At 40.9% G+C, this 21047-nt stretch overlaps 2 protein-coding genes across 2 annotated transcripts in view; one reads left to right on the top strand and one right to left on the bottom strand.

Annotated features, from left to right (window-relative positions):
- Positions 1-13823, top strand: part of LOC117439704 (mitogen-activated protein kinase-binding protein 1-like) — a 33802-nt gene extending 19979 nt beyond the window's left edge. Inside the window, exons 16-33 of the mRNA XM_034075702.2 lie at positions 434-509; positions 595-706; positions 863-926; positions 1322-1432; positions 1601-1704; positions 1935-1972; positions 3380-3577; positions 5544-5689; positions 5834-5973; positions 6944-7135; positions 7635-7701; positions 8964-9110; positions 9447-9634; positions 9939-10538; positions 10638-10731; positions 10823-10911; positions 12129-12214; positions 13375-13823. Coding sequence (XP_033931593.1) covers positions 434-509; positions 595-706; positions 863-926; positions 1322-1432; positions 1601-1704; positions 1935-1972; positions 3380-3577; positions 5544-5689; positions 5834-5973; positions 6944-7135; positions 7635-7701; positions 8964-9110; positions 9447-9634; positions 9939-10538; positions 10638-10731; positions 10823-10911; positions 12129-12214; positions 13375-13614 — 2692 coding nt within the window. The 3' untranslated portion in view covers positions 13615-13823. The remainder of the gene's footprint in view (positions 1-433; positions 510-594; positions 707-862; positions 927-1321; positions 1433-1600; positions 1705-1934; positions 1973-3379; positions 3578-5543; positions 5690-5833; positions 5974-6943; positions 7136-7634; positions 7702-8963; positions 9111-9446; positions 9635-9938; positions 10539-10637; positions 10732-10822; positions 10912-12128; positions 12215-13374) is intronic.
- Positions 13824-15598: 1775 nt separating this feature from the next.
- Positions 15599-19685, bottom strand: LOC117439718 (galectin-3). The gene is made up of 4 exons (XM_034075730.1): positions 18849-19685; positions 18614-18702; positions 17282-17453; positions 15599-15931 (listed from the first exon to the last, which is right to left on the bottom strand). The coding sequence occupies exons 1-4, from the start codon at positions 19683-19685 to the stop codon at positions 15773-15775; spliced, it is 1257 nt and encodes a 418-aa protein (XP_033931621.1). The 3' UTR covers positions 15599-15772.
- Between the last annotated feature and the right edge of the window lie 1362 nt (positions 19686-21047).

The raw sequence follows: 21047 nt of genomic DNA, 5'->3' as shown, positions 1-21047 counted from the left end.
AATGTTCTAAGGTCAAAAATACTGCAGTAGCACGAATATAGGCTCATAATATACTGTATATACATATGATAGTATATCATTTACAGATATACTGAAGAATTGCAAATGTACTTGGATTGGTTAAATTCAATGTCATTTTGTGTGGCAGTAGCGGCTCTGTAGGGATGGATTTGGAACCGGAGGGTCGCTGGTTCAATACTAAGAATAGACCAAGTATGGAGAGTGGACTGGTACTTTAGAGGTGCTAGTTTGACTCCTGGGCAAGGTGCTATTGAGCAAGGCACCACATCCCCAAACTGCTCACTGGGCGCTGTATAACAACTGCCCCAACACTAGAATGGGTTAAATAAATAGTCTTAATTTCAGTGTGTGTGGTTAAGATGTACGTGTGAGGCGATTAAAGAGGATTTTTTTCTTTTCCTCCTGTCTGCAGGATTTTCAACATCAGCAACGGCAAGCAGGAGAAACTCTACAAGGGCTCCCTGAGCGAGGACGGCAGTGTGCTCAGGGTAACGTGCTTCTCAACACTCCTAATGTCTTACCCTTCCTATATATACACAGCATATTGACCCTTTTGGTCCTGTTTCCGGGCAGGTCCAGCTCGATCCGTCTGGTCAATACGTGGCCACCAGCAGCTCCGATAAAAACATCAGCATCTTTGACTTCGACAGCGGGGAGTGTGTGGCCACGATGGATGGACACTCTGGTAATAAAACAAACACCTGTGCCCCACACACACATATTTTATGTTGTCAACTTGAGTTGCGAGTGAATCACACTCTTATAGCAGCGGGTTATATATCACCTACACTCGTCAGAAAACACAATATAACCCCCTCCGACATATTGTTGTGTTTTGCAGAGATTGTCACCGGGCTGAAGTTTACCAACGATTGCAGGCATTTGATTTCTGTGTCAGGCGACAGGTGAGAAACAATCCTCTTATACTTGTGTACAAATATAAACATTAGTGACTTAACAGGGACAACAGTGATGGGAACAGGGGGGAAAGGCACAGGGACACATTCTAATGAAAGTAATACATACTCTTTAGAAATTAAGCTTTTAGACTACTATAATTCAGTTTTATTTTTTAATGATAAAACACATTAATTCTATATTTGAACTCAGAGCTCATATAACAATGAGACTTCCAAATATGGATTGGGCACTAGAATAAAACTACTGTGGAAAACCAAATTGATATCCTCTTCTGCCTCAGAGGTAATGAGCGGAGAAATGTATTTGCAGATGGTTCCCTCAACAGTGGAGCTGAAATGAAATGTTGAATTTTTAATGCGTGAATGCTTTTATCTCCCAGCTGTATCTTTGTGTGGCGACTGGCTCCAGAGCTGACGATCAGCATGAGAGAGCGGCTGCGCCAGCTCCGGCAAAACCCAAACACACCACCCTGCAACTCCTCTAGTCTCAGGTGAACACACACACACACACACACACACACACACACACACACACACACACACACACACACACACACACACACACACACACACACACACACACACACACACACACACACACACACACACACACACTTAAGAGATGTTCATAATCTTCTCTTATTTCGGTTTTAATTCAGGCAGGAGACGTACAGTTCCTCTGACAGTGAGCACGAGGACGAAGCAGGAAACGACGACCCAGAATTCAGTGCAGACATTACTTCCTCTGAAGAGAAGGACTCGGGTACTGTCAGATTTAAAACTGAATGAGAATACTTATGTCTAATCCACATGACTACATGTTGTCCATTTAGGGGTAACCCCTTGTGTTTGAGGGTATCTGCTCTCTGGAGTAATCCTGAACGTTATTCACTCTATGGAGGGCAGCGTTCGATAAAAAAGACAATCCAGACAACAAACGAATAGTATTTTGTTATTGGAAGTTTATGATTATTGTTCTCTTTCATACAACAGGTAGCTCAGATGAAGGTCAGGACTGGGAGCTGATGAAGGTTTGTGATTTATTCATGTGATAAGACTTTTATTAGATTCAAAACAATAGCGAACATTACAAAATACCTTTTTAGTGCTTTTGAATTATTATCAAGACTATTATTATTTCACTGGCCCACTAATGATTAAATGACACAGTGGGAAAAGTGCAATGATTGTATTTTATCATATATGGATACAGTAATGTAATTGTGGGTGTATTCCAAATTGTTGTTGTTGTTATTTCTACATCTTATTCATGTACAGCACCTAACACCTAACAATACACAATGTTTCCCTTTTTTATTCCTTCTTGATAAATACTTCCTAGTTTTTAATCACTCGAGTGTAGTGTAACTAGAATGTAGGAGTGCCAATCTGGACAGGAACAATTAATAATCCCTACAGAAACAAGATTCCTAACTGAAGCAGGTGTTCATAACTTGCTACTCCTACTGGCTGTTTAGGAAGAGTCAGTAAATGATCAAATAAAAACATTGTTTGGTTATTGTAAATAACAGCAACAATGAGAGTTTCTGGAGAATAGTTATAACGTTCTTTTCTCCAACTGGAGAATGGATCTTCTAGTTTTACGTCATTTTGGGCTAATTTTGAACTTAAGTTAACTTAACCCTCTTTGTGCATTTCAAAACAAACTATTGAAACATGGTTGGTATCAGTAGATTTGTGTTTCTAGTTTAATATGGTATCAGGACCTTTACTGTACTTAAGAACAGAGTTCGTTACAGCATTTTGAAAAGAGTAAAGTCGATGGGGCTGCGCGCAATCCCGTGTTTCTCATAAAATGTATTTTAAAGGACTTCTAGACAAGCTAGAGAGACAGAAATAGGCTAATGGGTCAAGTAGTATTCATGATTAGCCTTGGAATGACACACACACACACACACACACACACACACACACACACACACACACACACACACACACACACACACACACACACACACACACACACACACACACACAAAAAAAACCCAACGATACTACCAAGGCTTCCTCCCGGCGGAGATGATAATCAGTACAAGCTTTAAGAATTTAGAAGGGACAGTTAATGAGCAGTTCAGCTGCTGGCCGCTCTGCTGTCTCTTTTAGTTTCCTGTCAGTACTTCAGAAGGACTGAATTGGTTTAAGGATCTCAGGGTTCACTCCACCACACATGATTAAATCCTCTGTGATGCGCCCGGGGGAGGAAATACCCACTGAGCCTGAAAAATGATAAAAAAGCAACATGAAATCCAAAGTGTGCGCACTCAAAACTAGATCACACAACCTCATCTAAGAAGTGTACATCTGCAGAGAAATTCACACTTTTAGTACTAGTCAAGTTTAATCTCCTAGAACTGCTCCATGGCCTTTTACTTCAATGAGAATGTGCTTCACTGTATCAACGTGTACATCCCCTCTAGCAGGAAGTGGTCAGCCAGGTCACGCCTGAGCCCTCTCAACGTCCCCGGAGGCGCTGGTCTCAGCGTATATGCGCTCTGGAGCTGAAGGTGAAATCCATGCTGGACCTGAGACACCTAGAGAGCTTTTCCCATAAGAAGGACCCCAACTGCTCACCAGACAGAGAGAGAGGGAACACGTTCAGCCTGCAGGAGCCCATGGTACTGTGTGTGTGTGTGGCAGTGGGGAAAGTACTCAGATCTTGTACTTAAAAGTACCAGAGTGTATGAATACTCCGTCACAAGTAAAAGTCCTGCAATCAAATTGTTACTCAAGTAAAAGTACAAAAGTATGAGCATCAAAATATACTCAAAGTACCAAAAGTAAAAGTACTCATCAGCATTTCCATTTCATAATAATATATATTATATGTTTTGATCATAATTACTTATGCAGCAAAGTGTTATCAAAGCTGGTAAAGGTGCAGTTGTTTTAATTACTTGTTATACTGCATGGTAGCTTGTGAATTTAGTCCAGGTGTAACTAAAGTCTTATTTAAGTGTTGATTATATTTCACATCATTCATCCAAATAGCTAAAGGTACTAAATAAATGTAGTGGACAGAGATGGGGTCGTTACTAAAAATAAGTAATATATTACATATTACATATTACTTTTAAAAAAAAGTAATATATTACACTACTTCGTTACTATCTACATAAAGTAACTCGTTACTTTACTCGTTACTTTACTCGTTACTTTACTCGCAGGGCCGGCCCGCCCCTCCCTACAGGCAGATCACGCAGACTGCTAAAGTTTCAAATGTTCTCTTTAGTTCAGTTTCCATTGTCGCATAAGACTGATCCAGATAGCTCCTGAATGTTTTCCTATCTGACCATGGCTGTCCTCTGTCTCCTGCTATCTGACCGTGGCTGTCCTCTGTCTCCTGCTATCTGACCGTGGCTGTCCTCTGTCTCTTGCTATCTGTATATTTTGCGCAGTCTATCTCTGCTCACGCTGTTGCGTCAGCGTGTTCTCCTGCGTGTTGGCCATGTGTTGCACTGGAGCCAGACTTCAGCCGAGCACGTACGAACTGCGCATGCGTGAGTGGCAATAACTCTCCTTACCAGCAGGCAGCGGTAGTGTGTATTCGTCATTCAAAACAAGCAACAACCGGAAAACAGAGAAGAAGAACTACGTGTGTGTGATATAAATAAACAACAGCTATGTGCGTTAGCTTCACCTAGCATGTGTTCTTTGCAGGTGTTTGTTGAGGTTTGATTATGACTGATTTTAGAAAGTAACGAAGTAACGCGTGTCGGGGAAATGTTAGTAACTGTAGTGTGATTACTGGATTATAAAAGTAGCGCGTTACACTACTCCGTTACCGACAAAGTAATATTATTACAGTAACGCGTTACAAAGTAACGCGTTACACCCAACTCTGGTAGTGGAGTAGAAGTACAAAGTAGCATAACATGGAAATACTCAAGTAAAGTCCAAGTATCTAAAAATGTTACTTAAGTACAGTACTTGAGTTACTTCCACCTCTGTGTGTTTTTACCTTGCATAGAGCTTGTGTCCACATGTTGCCGCCACGCTTAAAGCAATGCCCCTAGCCTCTTTTTTCTGATTGTTCCCCAGTTTTTTCGCAAGTGGTTTGATTTTAAAATTCTTACTTAAAAAATAACTGGAACGTCACTGTATACATTGGTGGCAAAGCTTGTTTTTGACTGTTTCTTTTAGGCGGAAACTATCATAACAAAGATGGAAAGCCCTTTAGTTTCAGCAAATTGGCACAGAATACACTGGGTGTCGCCGCTGGGTGTGTAATCGCCGTACGTGGATGGTCTTCCTCGCTTTACAGCTGTCTGACTGAGTGATGACAAGCTCGTTTGTACAAAGTGTGAGAGTTAGCATCTTTCCGTTGGTGTTCTAGGTGAAAGAACGGTGTCAAACTAATATAAATTAGCCTTTATAGATGGGTAAAAGGCAAGGGTTCCAAGCTAGTCCGTCTTATCAAATCGATGATACATTTTTACGATATAGATGTCAAATAATCATTAAAAGAAGCGGTGGGATGGTTTATGTTTAATGAAATGCTGGAATGAGGCTCTGCCCGGCACCCTGTCTGCCAGAAAAAGACGCTATGTGGACACAAGGTCTTAATCACCTCATTTTCTGCAGCTGCAGTTGGAGGAGAGAGCCAAGAGGCATCGGCCCTGGCCTCACGCTGCCTGGCTGCCCTCACATCCATCCAAGGGCACCAGGGGGGCTGACGGGGGGGCACCGTACTGTGAGGGGAGCGAGGGTGATGCTCGTCTGCAGGCCAGGTAAATCCCTCAATCCCTACACATGCTTTCAGACCTCAATGACACTGAAAAAGAACAAAAGTGCCTTTCTCTTCCTGGTTTCAATGTGTCCCTCCTCCCTTCTGTTCCTCATTGTTTCCACCTCTCTCTGTTTTCGTACGTCAGTGATTACACGGTGAAAGAGCAGTGCCGCAGGACGCAAGGACGAGGGGTCCGCAGTGGGAGCAAGGAGAGCCGCAGCCCGGACAGTGCCTGCTCTCTGGGGTACAACAGCAGGGACTCCAGCCAGAACAGTGTCCTGGACGGTGAGGCCTTAAAACGCATCAAAACAAGCAATACTAAATAATGAGTGTAATTTATTTTCTTTAATACTTCATGCTATATAGAGGGGAGGCACACAAGGGCACAACAAGTGAACATTAGCAGTTAAAGCTACTTCTGTCGGAGAACATTTTCGTCTTTAGCAACCCCCAGTGGTACTACCGGAAAAGACCGCGGGGCACATAAACATTTGATTTTGATTTTATTAGTTGTACTTTATTCGTCCCAACTTGGTAAATTATTTTGTTCAGCAGCATTTTAAAACACATTACACATAAAAATATAAATAAATAATAATATAATAAACAGTAAATATTAACATTTCAACAGTTGAAAGATTTATAAGAAATAATTTACTACTAAAAACCAAAGCATGTAAATATAGGATACATCATTAAAGTTAAGAAGTAGTTTAAATGAACATGTTAATGAATGTGTCTCTTATAAAGACAGCTCGAATCTTTACCAGGATTGTACCATTGCTGAATTCAACTCATAGCTGCATGCAGTGGAAGTGTATTTGTTTACTTCAATGGAGAGAGCATGAATAAAGCAGACGAGTGTCTGAGGAATTTTAAATATATTTATCAAAGTCACACTTTGCTATATTTCAGTATTTCTTTTTATCCGTCTACATTTCTCTTTCAAGTTGGAAATGCCTGCTCTTAGTGTGTCAAGTGCTGGATTTAAAATGAAAAGCTTAAATGTAAATGAAAGCCATGATCTCTTTTCAACATACAGTAAAGCTGATATCCGCTGAGAGGGATTTGATTCGATTTTTCAGTTTCAGACCTGATAGAAATATGTCAGATAGTACAAACGCATAAGCCTCTGTGTGTTGTCTGGCCATTTGTAGTGGTTTATCTTGTGCCCACATGCTGTATGTATGGAGAAGATGTACCAAGGTCAAGGAGGGCTTGAAAAGGGATGTTTTCTCTCCTTTTGCTTTTTCAGATTCCGCAGACGTTGAGTCTCTGGGCCAAGACAGCTCTGATGAAGAGAATGAAGAGAGGGAGGAAGAGGAGCAGAAGGCAGAAGAGACAAGTATGGAGGAGGCTTTGAGGAAAGTGACCGAGACTTCTGACCACGGCAGAGAAGAACCCCACAAGCAGAACATTGAGATTCTGGAAGAGAGCCGCCGCTTGAGTAAGAGACACCTAAAACTCACATGCCTAAGATAGACGAGAAGATTAAAAAGAAATAGTTCAACACATAACGACCCGTTAATACACAACTTGATGTTTTGACATTTACTTTTTTGTACAGATGTGATATCTTATTAAAGGGAAATGGTAGGTGGATTTTTAGACATCATACAGACTCAAAATAGCTGTTTCATCTTGTTTCCATACTTTATGCTAGGCTAAGCTACGTCTCCTGGCTGTGGCTTCATATAACTGACAAGTATAAGACTGATATCTATCTGTTTATCTTATTCTGGGCCAGAAAAACAAACAAACATGCTTATTTCCTAGAATATTTAACTAGTTATTTTCCAAAATGTTGAATTATAAATGACCTTGCATGCTGATTAGCCTTTTGGTTTCTCCATCTGGCTCCCTCTGTATCAATGTCTGTTTACCTTTCTCTCTGCCACGGTCTCTATTATCGGTTTTGTTTTCTGACGCTTGACGTGTGTCCACAGTGGAGCAGAGCAGAGTCCCCCGGCTCAGTATGTCTTCACGCTTCCTGACCAGAGGACATAATAACAGGTACTGTTGACCACTTCAGCCCAGTGTGGATTCACAGCTATAATTACAAACCCATGTGGAATCACGCACACTGCTCTGCTAAACCATGTGTTGACCCTCCTGATCCAGCCAGGCTGTCAGTTTAAATCACATTGTTATCTACTGTATCTTCCGGCTATTACATTTGGGTAGGAAAATAGTTTTTTGTTCCTAAATGGGTCTACTTTTTATTTGTATTACAAATGATTGTACAACAAGACATTTAACTGTGAACGACTTTACAATTTATTATAGTTGAACATATTTGAAATGCTTATTTGCTTTCTTGCAGGGAGTTGCATCACTAGATATGTCATATGTGGTATGCCATTCTCATGTCTGTATTCTAATTATACAGCTACTATCAGCAGCCAGTTAGCTTAGTTTAGCACAACCAGTGGAAACAAGGAAAGCGCTGCGAATCTAAACATTTTAATTGTACATTTAGTTTGTTAAATCCGTACAAAAACAAAGTGTAAAGATTTCATGTGGGGTCTGTGGCAGACTAGTACCTTCATGGAATTAGTCCGGTTGCCTGGCAACTAGTCCTGCCGATGAAATAATCCAGCACATAACCCTCCCTAAAATTATATAAATATTATTTTCTTTGCTTTTGTACAGTTAAACAAATGAGATAAAACGTGGTAGAAAGTGAGCTTTAGAGGTGCTGGTAGGCAGATTCTGTTATTCATTGGCAGAGCCAGGCTAGCTCTTTCCTGTCTTTCCGCTAAAACATGCTAACCTAAGCTAAGCCATTTAGCCTCTGGTTGTTGCTCATATTATATTCCCCATTTAACTTTTTGCTAATTTCCTAAAATGTTCAACTGTTACTTAATAATGAAGGATTTATTATCTTTTTTTGTATTTTGTCAATATTTTTTAAATGCCACTCATGACAATAGGTACCGTTACAGTACACAAAGTCATGGTTGGGCACATTTAGTACAGCAGAGAACAAAAACATTTTGCTTTTATTTTTCATTTATTTCACAAAGGCAGTTGAGAAAGAATCACAGACGAACAGAATCCTCTAGCTGGGGACGGAGGTAGCATTTTGTCCTATGACTTTCCCCCCTGGAGCAACCTAAGCTAAGCTAGGAAGTAGCTTCCAATTTAGTGTACGTACAGACATGACAGTGGCATCGATCTTCACCTCTGTGTTTCTGCTGATGTACTGTGGAGTAATACCTTGTGTTTTTACCTCACCCACCTCCCTAACCCTGTAATGCTTTCTCTCTATGTAGGAGCATGCCTCTCTTTGCCAATGAGCACGATAAGGAACAATGCAGCCGCTTTGCTAAGCCCCCAGTGTCAAAAGTGCGACCCTTGATGGAAGATAGCCAGAGCAGAAACATGGAATACAAAACCCCTGGCAGGATCGAAGGGCAAAAGTAAGAAGAAAACACGGACCAGGAGCTCCATGGGGTTTATTTTTAGACAAATGCTACTTTGGCAGACTTCGATTAATGAATCATAAATGTGAAAGATAACAAAAAAAGCACAAAATGTTCTCGGCGAAAAATAACAATTTTAAACATTAATAAGTGGAGGTCACACAAGGGTTATATGTTACCATCAGTACATTTTCTGAAACTCATGCTATTACTAAGAGATACATCATTGATAAAGATAAACAACAGCAGGGGGAAACTCTTAATCGAACACTTATTATTTACTACAGTGCAGTTACAGACACAAAAGGATAACAACATTTTATTTTTCTTTAGTGAGCTTACAGTTGCTGTGTTGCCTCTCAGCAGGGCAGATTCTCCTGTCCTCAGACCCATGAAGAGGAGAAAGACTTCATTGTCCAACCTGTGGAGGATGTCCAACCAACCCTCTAAAGCTCCTCTGATGCCGAACTCAGCCACATGTTTACAGAAATCATACTCTGTCCAGAACCTCGCCTCCGACCGTGAGTTTCATCAACAATGTTTAAATGTATTGTTATCCATTTTCTGCCATTTCTGTAATTTCCCAGTTAGATTTACAAACGGCTCCATTGTCTCCATTAGTTGTACATTGTGAGACAGCATCTAAATTAGTTGAATGGGGATTTTCTAAAAGAAGTTCCTCTGATTTTGCATTATAATAACCTGGAATTGCCAATAATACATTTGTGATGTTAAAATATTTTTCATTTGATGTTAACATTTTGTACAATTTAATTAAATGTACCTCTAATTCTCAAAACAAATCTTCACTCTTTTTTCCCCTAGCTCCTCGCTCCCCTGTGCCCTCTAGCGACCCTAGTGAGTTGCGCAAGAGACTTCAGCAGCTTGTCCTGGATCAAGACAATCCCCAGCCTTCCTCTCACCATTCCTCCCCCTCCTCTGGGTCCCCTCGGTCTCTCGGCTCCCCCCTGCCCTGGGATAGCCCTAAACTCAAGTCCCCAAACTCCTACATGAAGCCCACCGCCAGCTCCAAGGCCAAAGGTAGCCGCTCCAACTCGCTGGGGGACGTCAGGCAGACGGGCTCTCCGCCTTGCTCTCCGTCCCCGCTCGGGGTCAGGAGGTCGCGTGGGGAGATGGAAACCGGATCCCCCTTGGCCATCTCGTCCCCCGTCACCAGTTTCTCCTTTAATATCTCATCAACATCATCCGTTGCAGTCTTTCCTCTATCAAACAGTCCCTCCCCAACTCCCACAGAGGCAGTTTCACCCTCTCCTTTTACTCGGAACTTACCGCCAACACGCATCCCGCTTCCCAGACAGCCTCTCAGCCCTCGCCGCAGCCTCTGCTTCGATGGGACTCAAGTGAGGGCTTTTACACCTTCCGTACACCCAGAAGGGGACATCACACCTACTCCAGGAAACAGAGGTTAGTCAGCGAGCCAAATGCTGTACATATGACGCATACATTCCAAAGTAAGGCACTTAAAAATAGATTAAAGCGGGTATTTTGTCCATTTCTCTTCAGGACTGAGCAAGAGAATCTCTAAATGTCTAAGTTCGGATCCTTCTTTGCAAAGTTTACTACCAGTGAGGCAGAAGAGAGACTCAGTTTCAGAGAGGTATGTTTGTTCACACCTCTTCTAAACATTTTGCTGCATTTTCATCGAGATTTATTTTTAAACGGACAACTTTTGACATTTTTCTTCACAGTGCTAAAGAGCCATCGCAGGTGGCCGTGGCCAGAGAGTGCCCTCTGGTGCCCGAACAGGTCCACACATCCAGCGCTGATCCCAAGCCAGGTCTTTCTTCACAGAACTCTTTTATCAACCTGTCCGTCGCTACCGTTCCTCCTCTTCATCACTGCGTCTCTTCACACTGCTCGCCCTCTGCCTTCAGGCCTGTCTGTCTGTCTCACGTTCCTCTGCCTGTCTCTGTCTCCTCCTGCTGTCAGCACTGTGAATACTCTGGTGAGTCCGCAGAGGAAAGGTCGTTGAAGTAGTGTTCATTTTGTTTTCCATGAGTAAGACAAGACAAGGCGTACCAGGTTGTGCGGAGTGGCTCTCACATCGATTCAGAAAAGCAAAGCTGCAGTCTTAATTAGGCAACTTGTGTTTTTCTTCAGATGCTGATAATATTATATGTAAATTAAGTTTCATTCATTAATAAAACAGGATAAGTTGACTAAATATAATAACAACCTACTGTACAAGGACATTTGACAAAGGACTTAAATCAACGCTGGTAGGAAATGTTGAATTCCACTCTTTTGTTTGAATTAAAAATGTCACCTGCTATGTTATGTTATCATGAAAGCCGTTAGTTAAGACTTTTTGCAGCAGGCGTGATAATCCCATTGAACACTATCACACTGAATCAACATCAAAACAGCTGACCGCATAAACATATTCATACTTCATCATAGGACAGACCTTTTTTCTTTTACTCCTCATGACCTCCTCTCCTTGAAACATTTATTTTGATGACAATACAGTAATTGCCCATTATCTAACTTTCTGCTCTGATATTTAGAGCCTCAGTTATCTGAAGCACTACTGCTGATAGCTTTGCCTCATATTGTTCACCTCACCAGTTAAAAAAGTATCTTGAGACGGATCTTAAAATAACTCCTCCATCCTGTGCCTGCTGTTCTGTGGATGATAACGGCCTCACAAAGGCAACAGATTTCATAACACAGAAACCGTAAATGCCATTTAGCGATATTCAGTCCACATTTCATACCTACAACTGTGTTTTGCCGAAGGATATAAACTGTGAAAATCCTTTTTCTCGGTTCCACCGCTCACAAAGCTCCCCTCTCTTCCTTTGTACAGCTGCCTCCTCGAGTGTTTCTTTTTATCTGTAGCTTTTTTCTGAAACCAACTTTTCCTTGCTTCTTCTACCTTTTTCTCAACACTTACTGTGTGCCTACTTCACTCGATAACTGTGTTTGTGTGCGTACGCTGTACAGCATGTCTCTGTGAACTCTCAGATTTACCTCCTGCTGCTCTCTCCTCAGATCACTCAATCACCTTGGAAACCTGTAGGCAGGCTGTTACAGAGCTTCACGACAGTCTGAGGAAAACCGCCATGCTCTACACTACGGTCAGTCAGTGTGTGTGTGTGTATGAGAGCGTGTGAAAATTAGAACGAGAGCCTGATATGATTTATATATTTGTAAGAGATAGAGGATAAAAGGGGAATACATGGAGATAATTTCTTGCATACTTCATGCCTGTTAAAGCTGCCACTTTCAAATTCCTCTTATTATAGTCATGAATTTTATATTTGAATCGATATTACTGTTGTGTGTTATTTCAAAGAATCCGTTATCTCGTATCTCGTCAATTTGTCTTTATAGATGCTGTTCTTTTTACATTTAATCTGGTGGTAGAAACCAGTCATTATTTATTATAGAGGGGAAACACCAAGTCCATTAATGCATCGGACATCAACAGATACTGCAAAACCTATTTTCTTTTAATGCACAAAATTAAATGTTTTGTCTTTTAACATGTGAGAATGTAGAGTGCTAATTAGTCTACTATGATAGGAATCTAAATATTCAAAGATTTGGGTCGAAACAAGCAACTTGGGTTTCGTAATGCACATACAGTATTTAAGGCTTCAGCTTAAAAAAAAAATATCATTATATAATAATTATAATTTCCTGTATTGATGGTTTAATAAAAAATGACCCATGTATGAGAAGTCAAAGATGGCGTTTTCAAGTGTCTTTTTTCAGTCCTAAAAGTCCTACCACAAACAAATGAGTCCAACTCGTAGTTATATTTAAATCATGATACTTTTGAGAAGCAGGAACCAGAACATGTCATATTAATTAAAGGAACATTTATTAAAAAAATCAAACAATGTATAGTCATCCCTCTCAATCATCACTTATGACCCACTAAAAGTGCTTGGTGGTGTGTGTAGCTGCAGAGACCCTGCAGCCTTCTGCCTGTTTCTTTTTTTCCTGTGTTCGGGACATTCCTGGCCATCAAACTATAAAAAAACGAGTGACCAGGTGCCAGATCATAAGCATTCATCCACGATGAAGCTATACAAATGTTGTACGCAGCACCAGAAAAATACAAATATAGCTAGGAAAACCTGTTCCTAGGAGAAAATGTATTCCAACCGATAGAGCATCTTAACCAGCTTTCAGTCCGTGTGTGCTTTTTGAGTTGTGCTTGTTATGTCTTACAAACTGTGACCCACATAGTAATCAACTGGTAATCAAATTGTCTGTTTTTCATCACCAGATGCTACAATGCGACCAGCAGCCCGGTGAAGATCAGACAGAGATGAGGGGCATCCTGTCTAAGGCCCTGTTCAAGGTCAAGGCTGAGCTGGACTCTTTATCTCCCTCCTCCTCTCAGAGTGAAGGGCCCCCTGTGGACCAGGGGGTCAAAGGCGAAGGAGACAGAACCATGGCCCTGCTGGAGCAGTACGCTGAGCTGCTGCTGAAGTCTGTGGAGAGGAGACTGGACACTAAGACGTGAGGACTGGAAATGATGCTAGGTGTATGTACTGTATGCTCATATAGCATACTGTGAACCGCACACTTGTTTTTTGCACAGAGATCTTTTTAAAACTTTATTTATTGGCTGAATGCAGATAAGATGTGATTATATATTTGGAGAAACTGAGTTAATGAATGCTGAATGAGTATTATACACTGAGTAATAAAAAGTTGCCTTATTCATATAAATTCCAAGTTTCAATTACTCTTCTTTTTCATCAAAGTGTAATGAATCATATTTGTTACAAAGGGAGACACAAAAGGACAAATATGATAGAGTAACATGGAAAGCACAGGTAGTTTATGGATGTTAAATGCATTTGGGCCACATAATTCATCAGGGCTTTTTAAATTATTCTTTTTTAAATCGTTATGTATTGGTACAGAATTAAAAAGTCCCGTTAGCACCCATAGAGGCTGCACGGTTCAATATTTCATGCCAAAACAAACAAACATTAAACAAACAATAACCAACAATTAACTAATTAGGCTCTAATAATGAAATATAACATTTGTTTTAGGGTGGCTTACAGTGAGTAACAATCAAATCAAAAATATTAAAGTGCACCTATCATGCTATTTTTAGGCAATAGCATAGGTCTCAAATATATAAAAAAAGTGTTTTGCTCAAAATACCAAACGGATCACCCATTCTAGCCATGCCTCATATCCCTCTATTTCACTTCCTGTTTCAAAAGTTGTGATTTGGGGTATAAAGCTTTAAAAAGAAAAAATAATTGATAAATAAAAAAGGAGGGGGCTGAGCTCATGCGGGACCTGGCAGCTAATGTCTAAACTAAATACTGCCGTGATGAAACGCCATATCATGGATTATCAAGGATTATTTCTGAAACAGTTTGGAGCTCAAAGGCTTTCTCTCTTGCCGGTTATACCACAAGGTGAGTTCCTTTTTTATTTCCTGCTTCTTCACACACATGCTCTACCCAGTACAGGTTAGCTCTGAGTGTTAGTGATGCTAATGTAAACACCGACCATATTACGTCCAAAACAATAGGGCATTGTTTCTGATAGCAACTTTCTGATAGTGCCGTGGGTCCACATTTCCGATATTACGTCACATCGGATGCAAATCTGGATCAGCTCCGTTGTTCCCCGTTTTTAGAGATTTGGGTACGGAGGAAAAGAGGGTTTTATTTTCTGACGCTGCACGAGTTCCCTGACACACCGGGGACACATCTTTATGTATAAAAGACATCAAAAAGTGCATTTTGCATGATAGGTCCCCTTTAAAGTTCCAGGTTGTTCTCAGAAATGTTCATGGAATAATTGAATTAGGAGATACGGTTTCATGCCTGCAACATTCGGCTAACTGAGTACACAAGTTCATAAAGTTTCCAAAATATAAAGGGTTCATCCTCTGGGGAACAGGAACATGGTCCTTTCTTTACTCTTTTACTAAAAGCTTTGCACAATTTGATACTTTGCTGGAGACATTTTGGGAGATAGTTGTGATGGATGATTAAGTAGGAGGTTATAGGAAGATAAGGTGAGGAGTGAGATGGTTATATATTAAGGAATAAGGTAAGTGTTAGATAAAACACCTGGGAAGATATTTTGTAAGGTTGTGTAAATCATTTGCTATCGGTGTCTCCCTAAAATCAGAGTACTTCAGCCATAACTCATTCCTTTATATATACCATGAGTAGTCTATGATAAGTCTGAGAGTTTTGCAAGTTTTATTATGGCTGATTTTAATGTTGGACTAATAAATACATTTCTCTGAAAGACGTTTTCTCATCAAACCTTTGGACTGTTCTTCTTTATCCTCGTCAAAAATGAACAATGAAAACACTGAACTAGACTTCGTAATAATCATTTTATATCTAAATATTAACACAGATCATTTATATTATATTAAAACATATTACTCAGTTAATAGAAATATAATTTTATAAAAGTATTGTAAACAATAAAACATTTACAAAGAGAAAAAGTAAGCTTTGTGTATCAAATGGTTATCTTTTAAGAAAGTAGCATACTATAGAAAAAACTCATGTCATTATTAATAAAACACAATATAATCAAACACTTATTTCAAGCTTAATGATAAATAATTTAGCTCCAAGATAAAGATGAAGCCTACACACCACACATGTTGAGTAATAGTGTGCTGCCTCCTATGGAAGCGTCTCCACGTTGACGTAGGTGAGGACCACATCGTGCAGGATGTTGATCCTGTTGATCTGGTTGAGTTCGAGGACTCTGTGTCGAAACTCAAACAGAGGGATGTTGTTCACCGCCACCCTGAACGCCTCGGGGGTGCACAGGATCTTCATCTGGAACAGAGCACAACAAGAGATATCTACTCCATAAAGTGGATTACGTGTGGTGCACATTTAGAAAAGTGTATTTAATCATGGAAAACCTTAACTTGAGCCCCCTGAAAAAAATATGTTAGGATGAATTAATGTGCAAAATGTAAATGTTCTAATTGAAAAATACAAACTGACAATAGTTGTTATTGCTGTGAGTACACATTGCCCGTAATGCAGAACTGTTATTGTTGTTGGGACGCCTAGGGGTACGTTGGAGTACTGCAGGGGGTACGTGAGATTTATTTTATGTTAATGAAAAATAAAAAAAGATAAATATATCAATTTTAGGAAAAGTAACAAAGTTTGAGCAGTGTGGGTTTTATATTAATAGACTAGAGTTACACATATTTCAAAACACGAAGTGTAATAGCTGCAGTTGCCTCCCTGTCAGAATGACAAAGATCCTCAGTGAAGCACAAGCCCATGTTTCTCACTAAATTGTAAGTACAACTTAAAGATCAGTTCAATGCAACTAATGTCGTCTTAGTGTTATTGCATGATGTTAAAATTGGTTTGCCATGAATTTAGTGATGGATTCTAAACATTTGAAATATAGCATTTAAGTATTTCTCAGTTACAAAGTTGTTGTTCTAATAAATCAGACACTGATGGTGCAAGGCTGTACTGTACCTCTTTATATAGGCATTTTCCCCCTAACAAATAGTGTTTGCGCTGATCAGGGGGTACTTGGCAGAATAATTTTTTCAAAGGGGGTACATTATTGAACATTTTTTGAGAATCACTGTTATAGAGCAACATGAGACCCACACTGACCTCCAGGAGTCTTCCGGTCCCTTATCTAGGAACCGCTTGCACACATGTCTTTCCAACTCTTTCCATCTTTTCCAAACGTTAGCCTGATGTTAACCATGAGAAAGTGACCTAGAGTCAGTTACCATGTGTAGCATTTTGGAACATCAACATGTCATTGTAAAAGTCTTACCACAAACAAATGGTTAAAAGGATTAGTAATCTTTTATGATAAATAGCAGCACACTGACAGTTCAGTTTCCTCAAACCAATGTGGGGATGATCTATTCACGTTAACATGCTACATAGCAGCTTTAAAGGGACAGTTCACCCCAAAATCTAGTGTTTTTTTTATCAATGAAGATTGTTTTGATGTGAGTATTGCAGGTATTGATTGTAAAGATGTCTGTTTTTCCTCGGATATTTGAATCAGTAGGATCTCCGCTTGTGATATAGCACCACAGGTAAGAGAAAAATATCAATTTTTTTTGGTGAAACTGTCTCTTTAAGCACAACTTTTCAAATCTAATTCCTGGACTCATTCCTCTTTGTAACACTCACCTCGAATGGGCTCCCCAAAGCGAAGGGAAAGGGCCCCTTCAGCTCCCTCTCCTCGGGGCCCCAGCGCTCACCCAGTTTGTGGTTACGGACCAACACCTGTTTGCCCCCCTCACTGAAGCGGGGGTTGATGTGAAAGGCAATGTCGTTGCCCTTCAGAAAGTTCACTGTGAACCTGTAGTAGAGCAGAGTCATTGATAGTGTGTCATTTGTATGTCATTCACTAACTGGTCAGATCTGTAGATTTTGTAAGGATTTTTTTTTCCCGGTCAATTCAGGCTATTTCGATTCCATAAAGCCTCTAAAGCCTCTTACACACCAAACTGACACCAAAGAACACGTCCCGACGGAACGTCTGCGTCTTGGCAGGGCCGTCCCTGGCCAACTTGAGGCCCCACGCAAAGTTAGATGATGAGGCCCTCTGTTTCACGGTGCCGCGCCACACTAATTGTGCCGCATAGACGCATAGGTGCGCTGCATTTGCGGCTCAGTTGCGGCTCCCTCCGCGAGGTGAGGCCCCACGCAGTCTACGTGATCTTCTTGTAGGGAGGGACGGCCCTGCGTCTTGGCCATGTGTCGCACTGGAACACACCGCAAAGACTTCAGCCGACGGCCAAGTAGCACGTACGAACTGCGCATGTGTGAGTGGCAATAACTCTCCTTACCAGCAGGAGGCGGTAGTGTGTATTCGTCATTCAAAAGAGGCAACAACCGGAAGACAGACTGCGTGATAACCGAGAGAAGAAGAACAGACTGCGTGATATAAACAAACAAGAAATAGCGTGTGCGTTCCATTTTCACTCTACAGCGAGAAACTCATGGGGCTTTCCCGAACCTGTGTCGAGAGCTGGAGTTAAATGAAATCTCAGATTTGCCTTCTTAATAGTTTGTTTGGGTCCCTCACTTCTGTTTCGCTTCTCATGCACTGATTCGCTAATTTGAACAGCCAATCATGTCGAATAGGCGGCGGAAGGTGTCGGCACGGCCGAAAAGACACGACGGTGCAGTCACACCAATCTGAGTAGGGGGACACGACGCTCATCAACGGCCCGACATCTATCGACATCTATCGACGCCAAAAATCGGCTTGGTGTGTAAGGAGCTTAACAGTTATTCAATCAGACTAATATACAGAATACACCCACAATCTGCAATTAGGTGTTTGGTATCTTTTTTTTTATAACTTTGTCTTTTTTTTCATTAAAATAGTCATGGTGAAGTTTGTGAGTTGAAAATACCTATTTACTTAAAGTGTCTCTCGAGAGAATCTGGAAATATATTTGTACACGAAGAACAATGGTTTAAAATTCAGTAAAGCCTTTTGAGTAAGCTTACATTTTAGCATCAGGTTTTACATGGCCCAAGATGGTCATCATCATCTTGTCATAGACTCCTCTGGCCAGGTTCAAGTTGAATGGCACGCTCTGGAACAGCAAGGAGGGAGAATAACATCAAAACAACCAGAATTATGAAGCAGCCAGGGATCACTGTATCTACAGTATTAATTACTAAGTATTTCCTGTACATTATCAGGGGAAATTGAAAGTCAGATTGTTAGCATTTGGCTCACCAGAGGTCCAGAAGTGGGTGGAAGCCATTGTGGAGGCATGTTGGATGGAGTCTGTCCAGGCCATCCTGACTGTCCCGGGTTATAGGGCCAACCAGGGTGGGCAGGCCATCTCGGAATAATTGGGCGGAGGCTGGGAGCAGAAGCAGGTGCTGGTGCTAGGACTGGGACCGAAGCTGGAGCTGGAACAGGAACTGGAACTTGAGCAGGTACTTGAGCTTGAATTGTAGCTGGTGGCTGAGGAGGCTGATACTGGGTTGGCTGATACTGGGGTGGCTGGTTCTGGGGAGGCTGGTACTGGGCAGGCTGGTACTGGGGAGGCTGGTTCTGGGGAAGCTGGTATTGAGGAGGCTGGTATTGGGGAGGCTGGTTCTGGGGAAGCTGGTATTGGGGTGTCTGGTACTGGCAAGGGTTGCAGGGCTGCCCTTGCCCTGGAGCTGGGACGATGGATGTTGTAGCTGCAGGGGCTGGCGTCATGACTTGACCAGGAATCACATTTTGTGCAGGGACAGAGACCGGAGCTTGTTGTGTCCCATTCCAGCAGGGAGTGTTGGGCTGGCCAGTCCAGCAGGGCGCAGGTTGGGGGGGCTGTCCTGTATACCCAGGGAACCCGGCTCCAGACTGGGGAAGGCTCGGCCAGAGACTGTTAGCCTGTGGGGAAGAACCAGAGGAGGGGCAGCTGCTACACAGAGCGTCAGAATGCTGAGAGGGGGGAGGAGAGAGGGGAGAGGGGTCAGGGGCCAGGATGGAGATACGAGGAAGAGACAGGGTGGAAAGGATGGAGGACAACACCTTGCAGTTGCAAACATGGCCGTTTGACACAAGCAAAGGTTGAAGCATTTAAAAATGGAAAAAAAGTTCAATAACTTCTGTAAATCTTACCAGTGTAGAATTTGATGAGGTACTTACATCCATGCTGCCTGCCAAAACAAGATCAAACAAATGCACTTTTATTTATTTGTTAAGTCTCAGAGCATTTACCAAACACAGAAAATTAAGACAAAACACAATAGATCTGTAATCACAAATGGAAATAAAATGCTATGTAAACTCACAGCCAACCAAACTAGAATAAAAAGTAAATGATTTATCTTTTACTCTTCAAGTTTAAGATCATGCGCTGCAGTCACAGTGAAAACTATTTAGCTGTAGAGAGAGGACATTATTCTCTAGGTGACCACCAGAGGACTCTAGAGCTTTTCAAGATGTCAAAGCATCAACAAATATTGGACTATGAGAGAGGTATACATTTTTAACTGAAACTCAATGGATGGGAAAGCCATGGGATGTGCTTATTGAATTATGACCATAGGAAACATGCAGACACATAACGGCGTATTGATTCAGGGTTATGTCATCACTTAGAGAGAGGAATGTGCAGTAACAATGATCTGATGGTGTCCAGGCCCTACCACTGATATATAGATGTTCATGTGACTACAAATTCAATGACTGTTATAAACTAAATACCTGGCCTTTCTACTGCTCAATAATAGTTTTTACCTAAGAAATAAAACTAAATTCAGAAAACATGTTAAATATTAGGCCTTTTTACTTCTGATCAAATATTTACTAACAATTTAAAGCAAATCATGTTTTAGTTATACATATATTATTATCAGAATCAGTATAAAATGTGCAAAAATAATAATGAAAAAAAATAAAGATAATTATTTAAAGGTAAGAATTTAAAGTTAAATAGATCAAATTAAAAAAAGCATTTATATAAACATGTTAAAGTGAAAATCTATAAATTGTACAACATTAAATAACGTATATTATTGTTAGAAAAATATCACTCAACACCAGGTTGAGAATCAATGATCAGGTAACTAATTTCTCCAACAATTATATATGCATATAAATGATATTCTCATGTATAATAATCATATATATGTAAACATAGATTCTATTCTCATATTTAGCCTGGCACTAGACCAGAACCCAGACTGGCAATGCATTAATTTCCTGAAAAATAAAATCTAGTATCGAACGCAAACTAAATGTTTCTGATCCATAGAAATATGAAGCATTTGATATAAGCTGACACGGATAACATTAAGATGAAGTTACCTTTTCTTTATCTTCAGGTGCAGCAGGAGCAGGCCGTGGTGAGGTCGAGGTGAATCAGTTGGTTTGTACCCCAGCACGTCGAAAAAACATTTTTATAGTCAGGCCCTGTCACTAGGCCACTCCTCACGT

This window comes from Pseudochaenichthys georgianus, chromosome 24, assembly GCF_902827115.2.
Source record: "Pseudochaenichthys georgianus chromosome 24, fPseGeo1.2, whole genome shotgun sequence".
Taxonomy (NCBI): Eukaryota; Metazoa; Chordata; class Actinopteri; order Perciformes; family Channichthyidae; genus Pseudochaenichthys; species Pseudochaenichthys georgianus.
This window is presented reverse-complemented; position numbering and strand designations above follow the sequence as displayed.

What these genes read in the sequence shown, in the direction of transcription:
- LOC117439718 (XM_034075730.1), bottom strand. Translation starts at nt 19,685, where the DNA reads ATGCTTCAACCTTTGCTTGTGTCAAACGGCCATGTTTGCAACTGCAAG. An exon ending in CACCCACTTCTGGACCTCTG is followed by an intron (nt 18,703 to 18,848) that starts GTGAGCCAAATG and finishes TTGCTGTTCCAG; the next exon opens with AGCGTGCCATTCAACTTGAA. An exon ending in CTTTGGGGAGCCCATTCGAG is followed by an intron (nt 15,932 to 17,281) that starts GTGAGTGTTACA and finishes GCTCTGTTCCAG; the next exon opens with ATGAAGATCCTGTGCACCCC.